This window comes from Triturus cristatus, chromosome 2_1 (genome assembly GCF_964204655.1).
Source record: "Triturus cristatus chromosome 2_1, aTriCri1.1, whole genome shotgun sequence".
NCBI classification, from domain to species: Eukaryota; Metazoa; Chordata; class Amphibia; order Caudata; family Salamandridae; genus Triturus; species Triturus cristatus.
In genome coordinates this window covers 355,652,768-355,672,743 of record NC_140581.1, presented here as the reverse complement: position 1 = coordinate 355,672,743, position 19,976 = coordinate 355,652,768, and the positions used below count along the sequence as shown (strand labels likewise).

The 19,976-nt window shown below is 48.1% G+C and overlaps 1 protein-coding gene across 8 annotated transcripts in view; it reads left to right on the top strand.

Annotated features, from left to right (window-relative positions):
* Positions 1–19,976, top strand: part of ARL15 (ARF like GTPase 15) — a 1,560,154-nt gene that overhangs the window by 118,193 nt on the left and 1,421,985 nt on the right. For 5 of the 8 annotated variants that reach the window (XM_085631270.1, XM_085631276.1, XM_085631265.1 and 2 more), the window contains exon 2: positions 17,470–17,526. The exons of the other annotated variants lie outside the window; for them this stretch is intronic. In XM_085631270.1, the coding sequence (XP_085487396.1) occupies positions 17,470–17,526 (57 nt within the window). The remainder of the gene's footprint in view (positions 1–17,469; positions 17,527–19,976) is intronic. 8 annotated transcript variants of the gene reach the window in all.

The window sequence follows — 19,976 nt, the reverse complement described above, 5'->3', positions numbered from 1 at the left end:
CTGTCCCGAGTCGAGTATCAGGACGGGGGCGGGCCGCTGCTGGATGACCGCAGCATGTCACTCAGCAGGGAGGAGAGTGGGCTGGATGTCCACTGTTTAAAGTGCTCATGTCTGTTTGGTCGGCTGTTTTGTGACAGCTAGCCACACATGCACACCTTTAAACCTTAAGACAGCTAGGTTGAGAGACAGTGCAGGCCTCCAGGGTGCTGTGGAGCGCCGAGTAAGGCTGCTCCTACCAATCCTGGTGCTGCTCACATGCTGCATGTGAGCAGCGCCAGGATTGGGCAAGGGAGTTCCAGCATCCGGTTGTAGTGACGAAGAGGTCCGGAGGGAGGACGTCCCATTGAGTTAGGTAAGATAAAAAAATAATAATAATAATACCCCCCGACCCCCCCCCCCCCCCAGGTTCCCATCCCCATAAATTCCAGCCACCACTGCACATAACTGTAAAATGTTAACCATCAGATGCATGGGATCCATACAGGAACAATATAGGATCCTGGCCCAATTACATTGTCATCCGGCACACATGGTGTGCTTGCAGGAAACCCACCTCATAGCCAGTGAGGCTCTTAGAAATCAGAAGAAATGGCCTGGCTAACTCTTTCATTCTTCATATTCCACATTCACCTGTGGGGCAGCTGTGTGGATCAAAGCAGGCATTCCTTTCGCAGCAGTCGAAACTAGATACACAAGGATGATTCTTTCTTCTCCGTGGTACACTTGATAATACACTTATCGAAATAGACAGCATATATGCCCCAGACCTGTATCAGGATGCATTCCTAGCTCATCTCTGCACGACACTAGCAGATTGGACACATTACCCGAGGCTCCTAGGTGGGTATTATAATGCTGTATTAAATATAGACCTTGACAGATCACACTCCTCACTTCCAACTGCTGCCTTGGTGCGTCAAGCTAGGGCCCTGCCGCAATGGTTGGAAGGATGGTCCCTTAATGATGTCTGGTGCAATTATAATAACCAATTCCTTGCTGCCGGGTGCACTTAGCTTTGAAACTTATAGTTTCTCTTCCAATTCAAAGACTCTTTGCCTAATTTAGCCAGGTCTCCAATATAGACGCATTCCATGTGTTTTGAATCTTGAATTTATTATGTCTTTTTGTACTTTTCTTTTTTGTTGTTCATTTCCATTGTACAAATTTCGTTAATGAGATACATTCTCGCTACAGACCCAATGCATTTCGGGTCGGAGATGACCCTTCATCAGGGGTTTCCGTTAAAGAGAGATACTCTGTGTTTTCTTGTGCCGGAGCCTCTCGGTCATGGCATTTTGGATTTTATACAACTACAGCGCTGACAGACACAACGCTATTGATGGAGTAGCACTAAGAAAAACTTTACAAAGGAAAAAGAAAAAAGAGAAAAAATAAGTTAAAAGAGTGCACCGCGATAACACAATTATTATTGCAATTATAATAGAGCCATGCATGAATATTCCTATTATCCTTCCCCCCCCATTTACTTCACACAGGCCTCAACAGTTGCTATGCACAGCCTCACTCCATCCTTCTATTAAACGCTCAACATATTTAGGAAAAACCCTTTCCGATCATAATCCTCTAGAGATAACGATCACATTAGGATGTGTACCGGCTCCTGTTCCCACATAGCCTCTGCAGCCACAGTTATTGGAAGATGCAGTTTTTCGTGACACTTGAGCTACCACAATAAGAATACAGTCTCTACTTCGTCTACCTTAACAGAATGGGAAGCATTTATAGTAGTAATACGTGGGACGTCCATAGGCACAGTGGTGGGGGCCCGTAAAACTGTCTTAAGAGAACTTACCCAAGTGTAAGAGAGTCTGAGACCCCTAGAGAGGACAGCAGCGGATAACGAGGAACATGCAGCCAACCTACAAGAATCTAGGACCGGATATGCGGAATTATTAGAACACTTGCGCATAGTGGACTACAGGGCATACATACAGAGGACCCACACTGAGGCCGATAAATCTGGGGCATTGTTAGCTCGTCTACTTAAGCCACAGCCCCTGCCCACCCCGATCCTCACCATCACTACTCCACATGGCACTCAAGTCACCTTCCTACTGGAAATAAATACAGCATTCCTCGATTTCTATTTGACTCTATACACTGCCCCCCATCTGTAGGTTTAGAGCCACTTCAAGATTTCCTAAGCACCCTGTCCCTTTCAAAGGTGACGGCTATAGAGAGAGACAAACTAGGGGCCCCTATTACGTCCACTGAGATCCAGGGTGCAATAAGAGAACTAGCCAGAAATAAGACCCCTGGTTCTGACGGCCTCCCTACTGAGTTCTACGCTACATCTGCTACCCGCTTCGTCCCACAGTTGGAGCGTCTCTAGAACGCCTCTTTGGAAGCTGGTGCATTGCCTCCTACAACAGCACAAGTGCTGGTCACCTCTCTAACACCCCTCAGACATGACCTCTTTCCATTCTCAATACTGAATTCAAAATCCTCAGTAAAGTCTTTGCTTGCCGCTTCCTTTCCCTACTTCCCAAACTCATACACAGAGATCAATACGGCTTTGTCTCCAATTGCAATACCTCCTTTAATGTTCACTGACTGCACAACGTTATGGACGCTATCTGTGGGTGACTTTGCTGGATATGTTGTATTTAATTAGACGTAAGACTAGTGTTTGATACACTAAGCTGGGACCTTATGCTTGCTGCCCTTAAATAATATGGTATACCTCCCGCATATATTCACTGGGTAAAATTGCTCTCTACTGGCCCTACCGTGCGAGCCGGCACAGACCAATATATTTCGGCTCCTTATCTGATACAATGAGGCAAGTGTCAGGGCTGCCCCCCTTTCGCTGCTTCTATTTGTCCTAGCACTGCAACTATTGGCACAACAAATACCCCAAGATGCCCGTGGATGGGGCATCCCCATAGGGCCCACAACCCACTCAATCTCATTATATGCAGATGATACAATATTGTACATTAAAGATCTCCGCTTGTACCTCGGGACAGTGGCTAGACACTTTTCAGTATTTGCATCCCTATCTGGCCTCTAAATTAATGAGAATATATCCCATGCCTTTTCCTTTGCAGACACTTACAACCAGCCATCTCTGGCCTTCGGAAAAATGTCACCCTGAACATTTTTATACGTACGAGTACAAATCTACTGGGTGCACTCGATATGTTCGAGGGTAGCTTCCTCAAAACTATCACGTCACTCAAATCGCAAAAAAACTTCTGGACTACCATTATCAGTAGCAGGACGATTGGCCCAGCTAAAATGGTCATGTTGCCTCGTTTACTTTACCACTTCGTAAATCTTCCATTACTTATCCCTGCACAGAGTTTTAAAATGCTAAACGCTCTTCTAATAGATTTAATCTAGGCTTGTGGCCGTCATGGGTTTGCCCTTCCCAAACTTCAACTCCCCCATGACCAAGTAGGAATGGGTGCACCTGATTTCAAATCTTACTGTATTGTAGGGTAACTACAGTGACTCTCCTACTGGCTAGCCGGTCATAATTTGCCTGAAATCATCTACACCGTAGCCATGCTTAAGTGAAGTACACTACATAGTATGCTGTGCCTTGGCGCTTCCATTTCTGAGAAGGGCCCACTGTTGCTGCCTGTCGCACTCTCCTGTTGGAAGATGGCTTTAATATACACCCCCCCACAAGTGCCTTATGCTCCAAATATACTACTAACAAACCTACCAATGACCTTTGGGACTCTTACGGCACATAGATTGATGCCTTGGGCACAGGGTGGAGTAGAAACAGTTGGCAATCTTTTTCTAGCGGGTACCCGATTGAATTGCGCAGACTTCATGCATGCACACGGCCTGCAAAACACTCAGTTTTTAACCCATGCCTGCATCACTTGCTATATACGGCACCACTGGGCACCGAGGAAGCTGAACCCGCTCCACATAAACGACTCCAGGTAGTACACACGATGGAACATGGACGTCATTTAATTCGTCGGCTATACTTGGGCATTCGAGCGCACCTGCGGTTCCCTCTAACCTACCTACAGGCCAGATAGGAAGGTAACCTAGCGTGTAATCTACAAGACAAAGAGTTGGAATTCCAGATACAGTACCCCTGGAAGATTTCTCGAAACTCCTGATTCACATTCATACAATTTTCCGTTTTACACAGAACTTATCTCACTCCACACAGATTACATTCCATGTTCCCCAACAGTCCCCTCGACCAGCCCATGATGTTGAACACTAGATACCAACTTATTACTCGTGTTATGGGTCTGCCCTATATTGACCCCCTACTGGGTGCAAATCATGTCTGCTCTCTCAGGCCTCACAAAACTGAACCATTGGCCCACACTGGGGTGATGTATACTTCGTCTTTTTCCTACACCCAGAAACGCGAAGGTGACATCGCGTTATGTTGACTTAGCACTACTGTTAGCTAGACACCTTCTGACAAAACATTAGAAATCCCATTCCGCTCCTTAGTTTCCCAATGGCAGGAAGAGGTGGAGAAATGCAGCCTGGCTAAGAGCGGTGCACCGTGCCGTGAGGAATAGCGGGGCTTACGGAAAAGATCCATAGCTCTATAATGGGATGCCTTGTTTGAATCCTTTACAGCCCTACACACAGCAGATTCCTAAACTGGCTTACACCACCCTGCTGCGGATAATTGTTTATAGCATGTCTTACAGGGCTCTCAAATCATGCCTGCACAAACATGCTTTACATAGCGCCTGGGACAATCCAGGATCCCTATCACATAATATTGTCACAGTTGCCTCTGACCTCCTTCATGCTCCGGGGTGACCTCATTCATGCTCCGGGGCGGGCCAGAAAATAACATGAAATTGACAAATATAAGATGTTTAACACACTCATTCCTTAGAGTGATGATGTCTAGTTTAAGGTGGGTGGTAACTGGGTTAATTGTTCAAGTTGAAGTATCTATTGCATTGTAACCTTTCCTACAAACTTGACCAGTAGTATGGATTGTCTCCTGTGATAATATGTAAACCATTGTGGTTTAAAGTTACGTACCAAATGACAGCGATATGTATGTCTTTGAGAAAAATGCAATAAAGTTTGTGTTTAAAAAAGTAGTGTGCGTAATAAATGTACATTTTCCTTTCCTAAAGAAAAAGCACAGACTGGACAATTCATTAATTGAGTGCTATTATTGCGTGCTAGCAAATAGTGATTACTAGCCCATACCACCTCCCCTGAGTAGGCCTTGGACTGCTCTGCTTCGCTACCCAGTGAGAGTCATGTGCTACAATGGGGTACTTGGTTCCCCATGACCAGGTAATTGTGGACCCATTACTTGTGGAGGCCTCACAAATAATGGACCAGGTACATAGTGAGCCTTTGGGTCCTCTCTGAATATCATTTATGCTCTGCTTCCATTCCATAGTTTACAAAAACACAGGTCTGAGAGAGACCACTAGAGTCCTCAGGTAGCCTAGGCAACTGTGGTATTTAGAGCAGCGTTAATCAAGTGGTGCAATACTAAGGAGTCCGCGCGGGACTGGTTATGCAATATATGCTGTGACACCGACGTCCAGACAGAGGAGGGGTGCCCGATGGGGGACCCTGATATATCGGGGGAGTGACGTGCGACGGCCACTGGAGGCCCACGAAACCCGTGAGTAACAGCAAGCTGATTCCTCCTGGTCGACAGCTCCGGACCCTGCCGGGGAGGGGGGGCTCTGGCTTCCTTCTCCTTCCTCCATCCTTGCAGCATTGCCGGAGAGACTGTGGTGTCGACTCTCTCCTGTTGTGGTGGCCTGGGGGCCGGGGCCTGGGCCGCCTGCCTGGTGTTCGAGTTATCGGCAGATGCCTACGGCGCAGCAATTGGTCATGGGCCGGCTACGAAACGCGTCAAAGGGGAGCCGGGCACAGGCGGTGGGCCTGGGCCCCGTGCAGGGATGCCACGGTGAAGGAGGGGAGCCTCAGGCGGTGGCGCTTGCGGCAAAACTGGACACAGTGCTAGCTGCGGTGTAACGAATTGGCTCTACCCTGGAGCAGACGAAGGCTTCTCTAGAGTCCCGGATTGATAAAGTCACGGTGGACTTCACCCTTCTTCATGCGGACCACCGCAAGTTAGCGGACACAGTGGCCCAACAACGCCGCACGCTCCTAGATGTCCAGCCAGTGGTGAATAATCACACTGCAACATTGCAAGACCTAATAGATCGTGTCCACACCCTGGAAGATCGTGCTGAGGATGCCGAAGGGCGCTCCCGGCGCAGCAATATCAGAGTGGTGGGATTACCGGAGGGCGAGGAGGGACGACATCCATAGCAGTATGTTGAGGGGTGGCTCCGAGACCTACTCCCCCCGGGGGCACTCTCTCCGCAGTTTGTGGTGGAGCGGGCCCATAGGGTCCCGGCACAGAGGCCCAAGCCGGGGGCTCGACCCCGCCCCTTTCTGTTCAAACTTCTCAATTACCGGGATAGGGATGTGGTGCTACGCGAGACCAGGAAGTTGGGCGCCATCACAGTGGGAAGTGGGCAGGTGATGTTCTTCCCGGATTACACGGCGGTGGTGCAGAGGCGGAGAAGCCGCTACCTGGCGGTGAAGCGCCAACTGCGTGACCTGGAGATCCCATACTCCCTGCTGTACCCGTCGCGCTTCAGAGGGGTCACGAAAGAGGGGACCCGGTTCTTTGATGCCCCGTCAGATGTCTGGGACTGGCTAGAGGAGACTGGGCAGAGTAGGGGACAGAGGCCTCCGGACCTGGAGCTTGGCAGTCAGCGGGGGAGGAGACCAAGGCGGAGGTGGTGGAGAGGGTCACACAGGGATGCCGGATTGGGCCCGGGGGTGGCGCCTAGCCGGGAGAGGATGCGCCTAGAACGCCAAGGCGCGCTGGAGGCAGTGCCAACTCTCGGGTCTACGAGCAGTCAGGGAGATGTGGACACTCATGGACATGGCGAACCCGAGACCAGCGGATCGTCCTCTCCGTCCACCACGCTCTCTGAGGACCAATTCATGCCACTGGTGACACCCCAGACCTTTGATCACATTGTGTAAGCCTAGAGCGGTGTGACAGTGGCGCTCACTGGCACGCGCATCAATGGGGTACAGGCAATACGTAATGGTGGCTGACTGTTGGCAGATTCTGCTATCGGCTATGGTGCGGTGCTATGTGAAGGCGCTGTTGAGTCTATTTTGGTTGCTGCGTGGGTGCGGGGGGGACGGGAGACCCTGCCCCCTAAGGGGGGCCCGCGCCAGGCAGAATTTGCGTTAGGTGGCGTAGGTAGCTGCAGTAAGGTTATCCGCCCATGCTTGGCCCAGCCCACGCTACAGGAGGCACCTACAGTGTACACTGGGGCACCGCGGCAAGGGAGCTGTTCGCAGTAGCTATAGCCACACTAAGCGCCCGTTAGCCATTACCTGGCTTAGTTTCATTCCATAAGCGTTTAGCTTGCAGTTTGGACGAATGCCCGGACAGGGGTTTGCCCTGATGGTTATACTGTTTTTGACTTTCAGCTCGCGTGCTTGGCAGCACGTTTATGTTTATTTGTATTGTTTCTCATTGCAGCGCGCCGGCCTGACAAATAGCGCCCATGTTCCTCCCACTGGTCGACCGGCCCCGTCACCTCTGCAGTCTTTACTTGCTTTACATGGCCAATACCAAGGTAATCACATGGAATATTCGGGGCATGCACACGCCAGCGCGTAGGTATTCCACTTTCGCTTATTTGGAGAGACACAAGGTGGCCATAGCCCTCCTTCAGGAGACCCATATGACGCAGTCAGAAATAGTCCGGCTGCCTACCCGCTGGAGGGGTCATTTATTTGGAACCACATATTCTGCACATGCCAGGGGCACGTTGATCTGGGTGAGGGCGGGCACTCCATTCGCATGCACGGAAGTAGTAGTCAACCCGGCTGGGCGATACACATTAGTGCGCGGACGCCTTAATGGACAACACATATTACTAGGCTCATTGTACGCCCCGAACGTTGAACAATTGTCATTCCTTGCCCATCTGTCCACGGTGTTAGCACCGTATGCGGGTTTTCCCCTGGCTCTTGGGCGGGGATTTTAATTCAGTCCTCCGCGTACATCTTGACCGGTCCTTCCCGCCCCTCCGTAATACAAAAGTGGTCTCAAACGCACGGGCTCTGAATGACTGGATATCGCGTTGGGCATTGGTTGATGTGTGGCGTAGTATACACCCTGATGATCACATCTACTCGTACTATTCGGCAGTGCATGACCTCCATGTACGTCCCAACAGGGTAGTGGGCTCCTACTCTTTGCTTCCCCTGTTAGAGCAGGCAGAATATCTAGGTCGGACGCACTCCGATCATAATCCTCTTAGACTGTGCCTCCGATGGAACCCCGGCCGTCCCCCAATCCCTACATGGCGCCTCCAATCAGCGGCTCTGGAAGATGCAGAATTCCGTGCATCCTTGGGCACTGCGATAGAGCAGTTTTTTTACCTGAATGAAGGCACCACGAGCAGTGAATTGACCGAGTGGAATGCCCATAAGTCCACCATCAGGGGGCATTGTTTAGGCGCGACGTGGAATATCCGCAAGCTGCTTGCATTGTCGCTTGCTGCCTTGGAGTCTCTCCTACTCCCATACGAGCGACACGGGGAGGGCGGCGGTCGTGATTCGACTCGGCTGACGAGACTCCGGGCGCGCCATGTCGAGCTGCTAGAGCGCTTGTGATGCCACAATTATGCGGCTCACTCGGCTCGTGCCCATGCCACGTCGGACAGGGCGGGGAGGTTGCTGGCCTGGCTGCTAAGGCAGGAGACGGATCACGCTCCGATAGGCGCTATACGCGGACCCGACGGGTCACTTGTATACACGCAGTGGGAGATTCATCAGGTGATGACGGGACGCTGGCAGACGCAAGATCTGGACCAGTCCCTGGAGGCTGCCTGTCTACCCACGATATCGGATGAGTATCAGGAGTCACTCGAGAGCCCTCTCACTGCGGATGAGATCGGAGACGCGGTTGCCTCTATGGCTTCTGGGAAGGCGCCGGGCCCGGATGGGCTCCCGGCGGAATACTATAAGACCTATCGGGAATCACTGGCACCCAAATTGCACACCCTCTATCTGGCCGCCCTTGAGGAGCGTACCTTACCCGGCTCAATGCGGGAGGCCTATCTGATATCGCTGCTCAAACCCGGGCGGGATCCCACCCAGGTAGGGTCCTATCACCCCCTTGCCCTGCTTAACACAGATTATAAAATTCTGGCTAAGGTACTGGCGGAGCGGCTAGCGCCAGCGGTGCCGGTGCTGGTACATGCTGACCAAAATGGCTTCGTGCCTAAACACAGTACCTCCCTTAATCTGCGGCGGTTCTTTCGAGTGGCATCTGATAGTATCCAACAATGGCCTCGGGCGGGCTGCCTGGTTTTAGACCTTGAAAAGGCCTTCGACTGCCTGGAATGGGGATACCTGGTGGCGGCCTTGTCACACTACGGGTTGGGTCTTGGCTTCCTTCAACTGGCAGCCCTCCTGTATAAGGACCCCACAGTGAGAGTGAGAACCGGGCCGTACATATCTGATGCTATCCCTATCCCTATTGGCCGCGGCACTCGGCAGGGGTGCCCGCTCTCACCCCTCCGTTTTGCACTCGCAGTAGAGCCGCTGGCGGCCACACTCCGCAGAGAGCTGGCTGACGGCATCCCTCTGGGCGATGCGACGCATCAGGTATCGCTTTATGCGGATGACCTGCTGGTCTTTGTCAGGGATGTGGCTCACATTCCAGTCGACCTGGAGCGTATTCTGCTTAACTTCGAGGCCCTCTCGGGTCTCCGGGTGAACGCTGCTAAGTCCTGCCTATACGCGTTCCGAGCAGACACTCAAGACCCGAGTTATCATTTACAGGGAGTGCAGGTACAATGGCGGCCGGATACCTTTCGGTATCTGGGTATCCAGATATATTGTCAGCCGGCGGATCTTGTGGAAGGCAACCTGGGCAGAGCTGTGTCTGCAGTCAAGGCTCAGATGCAGTTCTGGGGAACGCTTCCCCTCTCGGTCACGGGCCGAGTACCCCATCTCCTGTACTATTTTGCCAACCTGCCCATTTATGTTCCGGCGTCTTTCTTTGCGGTATTGGCGCGGTCCCTGCGGGACTTCCTGTGGGGTGCCGCGCGTCACAGAGTCGCGTTGCCCAAGCTGTACCTTCCCACTGACCGGGGGGGACTTGCAATGCTGTGTTTTGAACATTACTATCTGGCTGCGCAGCTGCAGTGGATAGCCCGTTGGCTGGCGGACAGGGGCCGGGAGGATACTGCGACTGTGGCGCCCCCCTCTCATTGGCTTACATCATTAAGCTTTTCCATCCGGCCGCGAAGGTATCGAGGCCTGTACCTCTTCATTTGGCGGTGGCATATAAGTGCTACCGCCGGTGTATTCACCTTACCCGGACCCGGACTCCTTATACCCCGGCCATACCGCTCGAGGGCTCTCCTAGTGGGCAGGGGGTGCTCAGGGCTTTGGAGCTTGAGGATTGGAGCGCGGCAGACATACACACATTGGGGGACCTTTATCGGGACGGGACCCTTCTTTCGTTTGCTGCCCTGGCGGAAGAGACAGGGTTGGCTCCCGGTCGCTTCCTGTGTCACCGGTCTTTGATAGCGATGCTCACGGGATGTTGGGGGGACCTTCGGGAGGAGCCGGAGCAGCACCTCACGATGCAATACCTTCATGTCATGGGGCGGGGGAGACATCTGGTTAAATGGTTCGCGGCGTCCTTGCGCACACATACAGCGATTAGTTTGACACCGCTGCGGGGTAAGTGGGAGGCGGATCTGGCTCGGCCCGTGACTGACAAGGAGTGGGACAGGGTGCTACAGGGCCCGACGAGAATCCCCAGGAACATGCGCTTCCGCCAAATACAATTCTTCATCTTACACAGAGCATATCTCTATCAATAGATACTTTCACCGAGCGGATGCATGCTGTCCCCGCTGTGCGGAGCTGGACGTTGGCCTAATTCATATGCTGTGGAGCTGTCCAGCGCTGAGTTCGTACTGGCAGGCAGTGCAGGAAGCGCTCTGCGAGTGTACAGGTTGTGATATCCCATTTGAGTGGCCAGCCTACCTATTACACCTCTTCCGTAGAACCCCTTCCACGAAGGTCACTTCTCGGTTCATTGACTTGGGGTTCGTGGTGGCGAAACGGCTTCTCACCAAGCGTTGGAAGGCGGCTACCCCACCGCACACGCGGGCATGGCGTGGTTTCTTTTTGGTGTGGGCTACAGCGGAGGGCACGGCCCTCAGGAGGGAGGAAACGCTATGCCTCAGGAAGACACCCATTGCAGCTCAGTGGGAGGCGCTTCTACAGACCATGATGCGCTCCGATGCAGGCCCCGCAGAGGCCGGTCAGATACGTGGCGAGGGCGACATCCCGGGGGACATGGAGTTAGTTCGTCCATCTGAGTGCCATGGAGTACAGTAGCCTAGGCATAGCTAGATTGGCGGGGCACAAGAACAAGCGCAACACTGTATGTGCAGTAGCCAGTGTGGGATGCATGGGGCTGGGAGGTGGACTTACGGGACATGGGCGAGCAATACTTGGACAATGGCCGGACTTTGCTGCTGCTGCTGTACTGGTTGGGCGTCAGCTGTTTGGCCCCTGTTATTTCATGGTTTGCTATCTGTTTATGGAGAAACCCTAGGAGAGAATGGGTGATTTATTAATATCCTTTTTTTTGTGGTAGAATCTCAGAAACAGCTTTATAGTTGTAGTTGTTGCCACAGTTGTGAGGACCTCCATGGCGATAGGAGATCAGGAGGCGACCCATTGTCCACAGCTCAATGTATGCCCGTCTGGGTGAATAGCTGAGGTATAAATGTTAATGTACGTTATGCTGTTTCTATACTGAGATGTATGCCTCTTCAAAACCTCAATAAACAGATTTATAAATAAAAAATTATCTTGGTTCTAAATGTGGCAGCCCTGCTGCAACGTTTAAGGAAAAATAGACTATTTAAAATACCTCTGCAAGGCGGACACCTGCTAGTTTGTTTAGTTTTGGTTTTTCAAGTATATGCTTGGCATGTTTAGACAGCAGCATGTGTTCTTTTATTCTGCTTGTTTTCCTTTCATTTATAGAGCATTTGTTGTTGAGTTTGTGTGCGTTTTGTTGCTGTTGTGTAAGAGGGTGAATGCAAGAATGAGCCAGTGGATTGATGAATGGATGCGTGAGTGCAAAGATGAGTGACAGAATGCATGTTTCATGACATATTGATTGCGTAAACCCATCAGTGGCACAAAAGCCACTCCAATTCATAAGCCAGATCTAATGCTTGTTCATATTATGTACTGTACAGATTGACCATTATATGCCCCTAACATTTGAAGGAGCCAGACTTTGTGTGCTGATTTTCATTCAGCAAGCTCATTCAAAGCAGGCATTAACATAATATGTTGATGTTACAGGGACTAATTATATTTATTTATCAAAGGATTTACTTAATCAGTTTTATAGAAAGCAGATATGTTGTCTGATGGCCATTTTATGGTGCTTTTAACAAGATTAAGTGTACAGAAGGAATGGTGGATTGGGAGTGGCAAATTCCAGGTGATGGAATAAGCGCGGGCAAGTGCACCAGGATAGTATGGCATTTCCAGTTTGACTGCAGAAGTAGGGAAGGTGAACAGAGTATGTATGTAGGTTGTTAGTGTTATGTGATATGAAGGAGAGAGTACAGATTCTTCCTTGTATATTGCATGTGTTGCAAGTTCAGGCATGATAGCTTCACTTGATTGCAGGAACAGACTAAATATTTAAAATCAGATTCTTCTTTAAGAATGCCATTTTTTAGCTTCATCCTCAGAGTTAGTTATTAAGTGAATGAGATCTAAAGATTGTTTGAAGGACATTCATACCTTCTGGCCTTGAATGTTCATGCTCCTGGGTCAATTTGTCACCTCAGCATTTGTTGATGAATGGCATGTTACGTTGTTGATTTAAGGGATCTAGTTGGAACATATTGGAGGTCAGCTTTTGGGGTAGTCCTGGTCTCTGTTCTTGAATGCCCTATGCATCATGTTTAAGAGCTTGATACTAATGCTGAGTGCCACCAGGAGCCAGTGGAGTGTCTTGATGTAGGCTTGAATTGGTGTTGTTGCAAACAACCAGTTCTTAAGAGTCTAGGAAAGAAAAAACACAAGGGGCCAAATTGGGGAACATCAGACCGCCCTCTCGGTGCAATGTAAAGTAGAAGATTGTCAGCAAAGACTGCCAATAATATGGGAACGCACAAGAAGGCCAGTGCAAAGCAAGTATGTAGTTTACAAAAGGTAAGCTAGAGACAGGCAAGCCAGATGCGCCATGAACACAGCCTTAAATTGGGCTAGTGCTGGCACAGGCAAGTAAGAAGTGGAAAGCATCAGTTTTTTTGACTACTTGAGCTCTCTGTCTATACACTTGCAGTGTATCAAGTTCGCTTGATTGAGTCTTGCATTGACAACAGTAATCACAGCTGTCCTTCCACCCTTGTAAACCAGACAAGGAACAGTGCAGTTGAGCATTTTAGGGTTGAACAAACATACATAGGTCAGTTCGTTAACTTATGAACTAAGGGATTGTTTAGTCCCTGTCATTGGTTTGTCACCTCTTTGACCAGAACTGGGCAAAAGGATGAGCAGACCAACATACTCTTCTACTGAATGCAGCACCTTTTTCCATATCCTGTCCTTCACCATGCAACTCACACCACAAGATCATTACATAACTTCACCACACTTCTTGATTGTTTTTGTCTCAGCAGTTTGCAGCGTAAAATTTATCAGTCGAAGAGACAGCATCTTAAGAAGGAATGACAGTCATCCATAAGTCCTAATAGGCCCACTTGAACTTTATCTTCAGACATGCGCAGTGACAGTTGGAGGCAGGGTCTGGCCGCTGCTCTATGAGACCGAGAGATGGCTATCAACTTGAATTGGGTAAATCAACACAACAGTGCTTGACAACTGTTGGCAGCTTTGATCAGGAGAATACTGATCAAAGGAAGGATGCTGATGTTACTGCTGACATGTTTCCCTACAGACCCCACAAACATCCCCCAAACTCGTGGTTTCCATAAGTACCTCAGAGCTGCTGAGCACCATGTAATTCCTACTCCTGCACTGACTGAGGAGCATCCTCCAGGCAAGCTACACTGAAGCTCCGCTGACGCTCAATATGCCCCAAAACATGACGATCAGATGTTACGGGACAGACACAGTAAGTGCTGATAGATGCAGAACTGAGATAGAACCATCAAATTTGTTGATGGCATCCTCATTGCAGACAAGAACGACTGTTGTCTCTTCATAGTACATGACCTCTCTGTATGTAGCCTTTGACACTGTTTAACATTAAGACTTCATCAAAGCCCTGTCAGCAATCGAAGCCCTGTCAGCAATCAAAGCCGGGTCAGCAATCAAGGGATTCAACTACACCCCACTAAACTGGTTCTTATCCTACCTATCTGATCAAGAGCAACAAAGTCTAGATGGGCAGTATCAATTTCAAGTGACTTCCTGTGAATTGCTGAGTCTCTATGATATTAAAAGTATACGTGGAACAGCCCAGAGGTTTACTTCCCAGTAATCAAGTACTGTTTTGCTAACATGCTAAACTTTACCTAAAAGTCTAGTCAATAAAGGGTATTGATTGCCTCACAGATAGCAAGTGACTACTGAAGCAGGAAAATATGTAATCCATCCTTATTGCCAACCACACCTGACAAACCCAAGTACAGGACTGCATCTCCTATGTGAAACTACACATAGACACAACTCTCTTCAAATAAAACCCCATTGACTCCTACTTCTCACTCAAAGCAGCAGATCACCATGAAAAACAAACAAGTAGGCACCGATTTAAATTCTTATGCAAATTCAAGTGATACATGCCTGAAGTAGACTGGAGAACTTTAGTTCAACCTTTATTACACCAGTACCCTAGCAATGGGTTGCTTGTTTGGGTTCCTGACATCATCCTGAGTCCAGTGAAGAGTGTTCTCTGGCCCACTGCACATCTTATTAAGGGGCTAAAAATATGTTTACATCTGAGTGTATATACATGACCTCTCCCCAAAGCTAGCATCAGCTTCAAGACCTGTACCATCACAAACAAAGCAGGGGTGATTAATATGTCGCTGACAAATCACTAATAAAGTAAATAAATGCTTCTAGTAACAGCTTAATGCACCATATCACCCTGTTATTTCACAACTAGCCATACATGTGTCTCTCTATGGGCGCTGAAGAGTTGTTTTCACAAAGCCAAATATACAGGAAAAACATGAAAATTTTTGGAATAGGGCCAAGTGGCAGGCCGAGTTTAAAACTTGTTGTATTATATATTAACAGCTGAATTCGACATGTTAAAGGTACAGACTGAACATGGGACCCTCACCTTAGTTATAGTCCAAAGTTCAATTAGAGACCTCGCCTCAATTAGACACCTGTTTCAGTCCAAGGCGCTTTACAAAATGCCAAAGGCAAGGCAATAGATCAGGATGAGCCGGTTATTATGCATGCCATGGGTCACCTTAACAGAGCAGAGGGGGCTATAGGCTGTGGATAAGGAGGGGCGAAAGAGGCAAGGACATTCTCTGAGAATTTCTCACTATACTGGTCATGCCATGTTAAGAGGGAGTCTGTCATCTTTTACTGTTTTCTAGTTTATGTGAGTGCTTCATTTGTTAATGTCTTCCCCATTTGCATTGTGGTACTTGTAGTGTTATGTTCTTTACAACCAGAAATACAAAAACACAAAGAAAGAGGAAGTGTCGATGAGCTATTTATGAATGGTATGTATTAATAAAGTACATGAGTTTGAATTCTGCATTGAGGGCGGGAAGCACTCCGTGGAATTGGGGCAAGGTGAACTGGAGAGCTTCTGTTTAATCGGCAGACTGGGACAGAATGTATTCTAAGCTTGGGCATCTTTGTGCAGAAGAGGGGAAGGTGAATGAGAATATTACATTTCTGCTTTTGCACATTGGTGGTTTGGGAAGGGGGGGCAGATGACCACAGTGAGGTCTTACCCCTGGGCATTTTGGGGAAGTGTAGCAGTCCGGCTACTGCTCAGGGGGTTGTGCGTCATTTGAGGGGATATATAACCTGCCATTTTGAGGTGGCAGACACCATTTTGTCTTGGTGACACTTTGGCTGGTAGGTGGTGTGGTAGCGTTTTTTGTCCCCTGCCTCACGTACCCTTAATAAGATTTTTGGGGGGTTCCCAGTCCAATATCCCTCTGTGAGTGCTGGACTGGTTTTTATTGCTTAGAGGTGTGCAATGAAAGCTATGTTATAAGGTTGTCACTTTGATTCAGGTGGTTGGCTGTGGAGTTGTCATGATTTACAGTAGTTTATTGTTGTCAGCGGCAGTTCAGGCGGAAAGGGAACAGGTCGGCAAGCGTGGCTGACCCATGAAGTTCAAGGTTAGTTAGGAAATTGAATGGGTTGGAAGATTAATAAAAGTATAAAATAGTGAAGGGATTTTAGAGTTCGCAGTTACAGATGATCAGCTCTGGTGCAAGTATTTTATTGCTGATTTATGTTGTTGCGGAGGGGGGTGGGGGGGGTATTTATGGGGTCGGGGTAGCTTATCAAAGGTGAATAAATATGTATAGTGAGGTTTTAGTTTTGTAAGGCAAAGGCCCAGGTAGTTTTGTAATGTGCACCTGTTTCAATAAAGCGGCCTTTTCCACACAAACCTGGTGTCAGTGGTGTGTGCTGGTCCCCCCCTCCCGTAGGAAGGCCATAGTCGCTGCTGTGTGCGCATGCATCAGAAGTGAACATGCGCACTTATTAAGTCCAGCGTTTCCATTATTTGTTTTAATCTCAGCGGGTTCTCTGCCAGCCTATAGATCCCTAGCCCTCCGCATAACCCATCCCCCATCACGAAGTTTAATTAGTATCTATACTTTCCCTATTGAATACACAGGCAGTGTCAAGGAACCTCTTTCCAGCCAGGAGACGCACAATGAAGCACTACTTGAAAGCAGCTTGAATATATTGCTGGTCAGAGGAAAATGGTGCAGCAAGGAACGGCCTGTTTCATGAATGCATCGCCATATACCACTGCACTCCATTGTAGTCCCGTGCAGGTGTGTTTTTTCCCTGTCTATGAAAGCCCTAGGAGACAGCAAGATCTTTTTCAAGCCAGACCTAAAAACAAAAGCAACAAAGCATGGAGACGAAATAAAAAATGCTATTCTGGTGTGTATTTATTATTGACATAGAAAACATTTTCATAAGACCTTCAGTGTAAATGCCGATTTTTGTGTATTTTATTTTTTAATTGTGAACATATACAGAAATAGATCAAACTAGTGTTCAGTTAAATCCAGGCCAGCAAATGGAATGAACCGCTGTCATGTGATGTATTCAGTCTTTCACAGCCTGCATGATGATCAGGAGTAGTTTGTTTCAGAAAGCAATGTAGCGAGCGGTAATGAAGTGAAACTGGGTTACCGGCTTGTACCTTTCCTGGTAACCGCCTTTTTTTCTCAATCTTTTTAGACTATGTCTGAATGTATCCAGATCTCATGTGCTGTTTGTAGAATTGGCATTTACACGGTAAGATATGCATAATGTATGCTGATTCCTATTAATTGTGGACAGTTGAACAATATATAGTTTGCATGTGTGGAATTTATAGCTGTAGTAAAAGTCCCGTGCCGTACTTTTGTGTTTCATGTGAATTTCCGTATTTGCATCCTACAATGGAATGTTTAACATTTTAACCTGTCAACGTGTATAAACTTGCATATGAAAAAGGGTTAAGGCTGTTTTTCACACATCTTTGTCATGTTCAAGATTAACACAGGCCAAGCAAGATGCATTGCAGAGTTTTTTAATTCACTAACATTCATCCGTTACCTTCTAGCTCGTGATTTTAAAAAAATCATTTACTCCTTTAAACAGACCTATTATTTAGTTTTTTTTCGCTCAAATTATCTGTGTTTGTGGGAACATTTAAGCGATTTGAGAAACCAGCATGTATGTCTTTTGCAATATAAAACAAGCATTGGCATAGCCAATAGGTCTCGCCTTTGGGACCTTATAAGTGTTTAGCCATGCAACAGTTGCATAACTAAACACTTATAAGGTCCCAAAAGTGAGACCTATTGGCTATGCCAATGCTTGTTTTAACTGCTGCAATCTTTTGAAGCCTCACGGAGAACATCAAAGCGGTCGCGAAAGTGAAAGTAATCGCGATCAAGCGTGGCGCGCGCGCCCGCTCACATGCACTGTAGCTCTAGGCTGGCCTGGTAGCGCTTTTTGGAGCCCTCACAAAATGTCTCGCCAGACCAGCGCATGCGCTGGGTCAGGCGAGACCTAAAAAGCACACGGTCCTGGGGACAAACGAGCGTTGAGGCGGAGTGTGCGCAAGGAATGCTTGGTAGAGGCTGAGGGGAAATGGAGGACCTTTGTATCTCGGAATGTCAGTTCTAGAGCTGATGTTTGTGGACAAGTTGGGGCTGGAGATTCCTACAGCATCTCCTCTTGATTCATCTAGTCCAGAGAGACAAGATGTCAACAGGATTAAAGGGCTTCTTTGAATGTATGTTTAATTTAAGAAGTGAAGGGTGCTTTCTAGTAGGACTTTAGCTGTTTTATCCTAAGATGCCTAGCTCAGTGGTGAATTGTTGCCCCTTTAAGGCATAACTGGCAATGCTGGTAACTTCCTTTTATCAGGGTCCGTTAAATGTTGAATATGATTGCTGCGAGGACCGCGTTTCAGTGGCTTGGTGCAGGCTGGGATATTGTGGCGCATATGATGTTAAAAGGATGTCAAGAAATTGCTAAGCATGAGTTAAAAGTTGACGTTAAATGGATATGCTGAAGAAGATAAGAAATAGGCTTTTTAGGAACACCAAAAAGGACAGTTCGGATGCTCGAATGCCAGAGAACTCTCAGGTTGCAATTGGATTGCTTTCATTCAGGTGTTTGGGAACCGTGGTTGAGTTGAAAGTAGGAGGTAAGGAGCCCCTATGCACCCAGACACCTATACTCTTCAGTAAGTCTGCAGATGTACAGCTTGACTGCGGATGTTCAATGTGTGAGGATTATAATGGAAGGTGAAACCCTTGTGACGCCTGCAAGTTCAGGCCCATTGTACTCTACTGCAAAAGTTACTTAGCACTTACTACCCATATGTGGGGTGTTGAAGTGCTTGCCTATTTGGGTAGCACACTTTACTGTATAGGGTGTTTGATTGGAATTGTGCTGTGTTTGTTTTGATTTTATATGGGAAGTGTTTCCATGTCCTGCGTGATGACGACTGAGGAACTGTTATTGTGTTCTCGGACGCAGCACTTAGTGTGATGGATCAAGAAGTCTGAGACAGGTGCGCAGTTTATGTTTTTCAGTAAGCTGCAAGCTTTGAGCTGCTGCAGGTCCTCTTATGGCGTTGTTTATGATCCCAGTCTCCTTAGCTGGTTACTCCACTGGGTTGTCCATTCAAAGATATTTTGTTTAAAGTTTATGGTTCTGAGCAGGCCTAGATTTGATAGAGAAATGATGAACAGATCTGCTAGGATAGACTTTAATATCATCCCATATCTGCTTGTCATTGTGAGATTTCAACAAGCAGTAATAGCTTGTCGGGGCATGCAGTGGTAGACTACATTAAAATACTCCCTTGGCCAGCACCATGTGACAGATCTCTTCAGCTGGTCCGTGACTGTTCAGTTGATGATGTATGGTTTATTGCTGTGGACTGGGACACTAGTGGGCAGCGGACATGGCCCATACTAGTTTTGTCTCACGAGAGCATCGAAGCGTTAAGCACTTCAATGAAATTATTATGCAGCCTGTAAGACCTACAATTGATTATGTGATCAGTCTGTGTTATGGTATTAGTTTGGGCCAGGATGGTTATATATTGTATTGAATGGTACTGTATTGGAATTGCATTTATATAACACTTACTACCCATGACGGGGCATCTAAGCACTTGATGCTGGGCTGCACGCTAATCCAGAATCCTAGGTCAATGTATTTTTTTCTCACTGATTATGGAT